Here is a 2,361-nt window from a genome sequence, read left to right as displayed (position 1 = left end):
TCGTCGGGTCNAATAATACCAGAAGTGGTCTGTGATCCGTCACAATTGGGAACTTTCTTCCAAACAGGTATGAATGGAATTTTTGTACGGCAAAAATAATTGCAAGTGCTTCCTTATGAATCTGGCTGTAATTTCTCTGAGCACTTGAAAGTTTCTTTGAAACATTGAAAATAGGACGTTCTGATCCTTTTTGTAAAATTGAACCGATCCAAGAAATAATTTTAATGTTGAAACATTTTCTGGTTGGGGCATTAAATCTACGGCATCAATTTTTTTACCTGGGCCTATCCCCTTATGAGAAATGGTATGACCCAAGTACTCAACAGATTGTCTGGCAAATGAACATTTATGGCTATTGCATTTAAGACCCTTTTCTTGGAGACGCTGAAATAGTTTTCTCAAACTTTGGATGTGTTCATTTGCTGATTTTCCACCAATCAAAATGTCATGCAAGTAAACCACCACATTTGGAAAATCATTAGTGAGTCTATCCATGATTTCCTGGAAATATGCTGGAGCCGATATGATACCAAACGGTGAACGTTTTTGAAGAAACACCCCTCGATGTGTGCTTAAAGCAAGACGTTTTTGGCTCTCTTTTGAAAGTTGAATCTGATTGTATGCATCGGCCAGATCGATTTTGGAGTAATACAAACTTCCGGCTAATTTCCTCATGAGGTCCTCAGGCAAAGGCATTGGGTATCTGTGAAACTCGAGTTGAGGATTAACTGTCACTAAAAAATCACCACATATTCGTTGATTGGTTTTGGAGTTTGTGCCTTTCTTAATTATTATGACTACAGGAGTTCCCCAATCATTGTAATCAGTGGGGTTCCAAATTCCTCGTCTCACCCTATCTTCCAGATCTTCATATACTTTGTCTTGTATTGCAAAAGGAACAGTTCGTGGTTTTCTAAAAACTGGTGTTGTAATTTCTTGGAATTTGATGACCAATTCAACACTGTCCACTTCAAAAGTTTTGTTGAAGTTCTTAAAATATAGCTCTAGCTGCAGTTGATCATCATCTTTAATAGTTTTTATGGTTAAGACGTTTCTTTTGATTTTTGCAGCAAAACACACTTGCTTTACATGACCCATTTTATTGCAGTATGAGCACTTCATCTCTTTGGAGGAACAATCTGAGGCTCAGTGGCCATGTTTTCCACATCTGTGACATGACGAATTGAAATTTGGATGGAACTTTCCAAAATCCCTACCTGGTTTAAAAGTCCCTTTTGGATCTTTCATTATCTTTTTTGGAATGTACCAGCAGAACCGGATCACTATGAAATTTACCCCATAGACCGTGTCTTTAGCTACTGTTGCTGCACTTTCAATTTCATCCGCAACCTCTATAGCTTTGGAAAAGGAAAGCTGAGGTTTTGGAATCCTGAAAAGCTTTCAAAATTGCTTCATTTTGAATGTTGCAAATGAAATTTGTCCTCAACGCTTCATCTAATGGGTTTTCAATATTAAAAAAATCACATGTAGCTGCAGACTGTCGAATTCGGTTTGCTAATTCTTGAACTGATTCGCCCGGTTTTCTTTTGCAGTTTGTCCAAAATTTGTAGCGTTCCCTAATCAGAAAAGTTGTATGATTGGAAACTGAATTCATATATTCGACCATCTCCTTGAAATCCAATAAGTTTACATCACAAGGTGGAGACATTTGTTTTGAAACCGTCTCCAGGGTTATATATATATCCGAACTCTAATTTGTAAAAAAAATCTGAGCTACCTTTTGCTTCGAGACTGAATTGGCCAGAGAGAAAGTCCAAACCTTTTGATGTAGTCTTTGAACAACTACTTTTCGAGCTAGAATGATTCGAATTTCGGTACTGTCGTGACTTGAAAAGATAGCAATATCTTCGTGATTTCGAACTGTTGCTTTGACATCATTTCAGCGAACATTTTTATCATCTCCTCCATTTCCGCCATTCTGCTAATTAGTATTCACCGTAAATCAGGGAAAATCCTGTCGACTGCGCCACTGTTGTGTTTCGTTGTTTTGAAGAGTTTTCAACGTGATATGGCCGTAGATGAAAGAGTCTGCTATGAATGCTCCTTTATTTATAGTTATACCGTTTAGACGTAACGCCTATTGTTCACCCACGACGCCATTCAATTGATATCACTATGAAAAAAAACCCGATAATGAAAATAAGATGAAAAATTTCACACGGTCGTTTCGTTTGGTTTAAATAGTGATAAGGCGAAAAAAAAGTGAAAAAACCGTATGCAAAAGTAATTGGCGGCCACGAATGACAAAAGCAACCAGATACTAACCGTTGATTAAAAATAAAATATGAAAAAAGAAAAAGCATACAGCAACCGGTATTCCCAGGCAGTCACTAACCGGGC

The 2,361-nt window shown here is 37.5% G+C and overlaps 1 protein-coding gene across 1 annotated transcript in view; it reads right to left on the bottom strand.

The window, feature by feature from the left end:
* The window catches only part of HELRODRAFT_182788 (hypothetical protein), a gene marked incomplete at both ends in the record, with an annotated part of 4,284 nt that extends 2,346 nt beyond the window's left edge, over positions 1-1,938 (bottom strand). The window contains one exon of the mRNA XM_009033516.1: positions 1,883-1,938. Within this exon, the coding sequence (XP_009031764.1) occupies positions 1,883-1,938 (56 nt within the window). The remainder of the gene's footprint in view (positions 1-1,882) is intronic.
* Between the last annotated feature and the right edge of the window lie 423 nt (positions 1,939-2,361).

This window comes from Helobdella robusta, assembly GCF_000326865.2.
Source record: "Helobdella robusta unplaced genomic scaffold HELROscaffold_93, whole genome shotgun sequence".
Classification (NCBI taxonomy): Eukaryota; Metazoa; Annelida; class Clitellata; order Rhynchobdellida; family Glossiphoniidae; genus Helobdella; species Helobdella robusta.
This window is presented reverse-complemented; position numbering and strand designations above follow the sequence as displayed.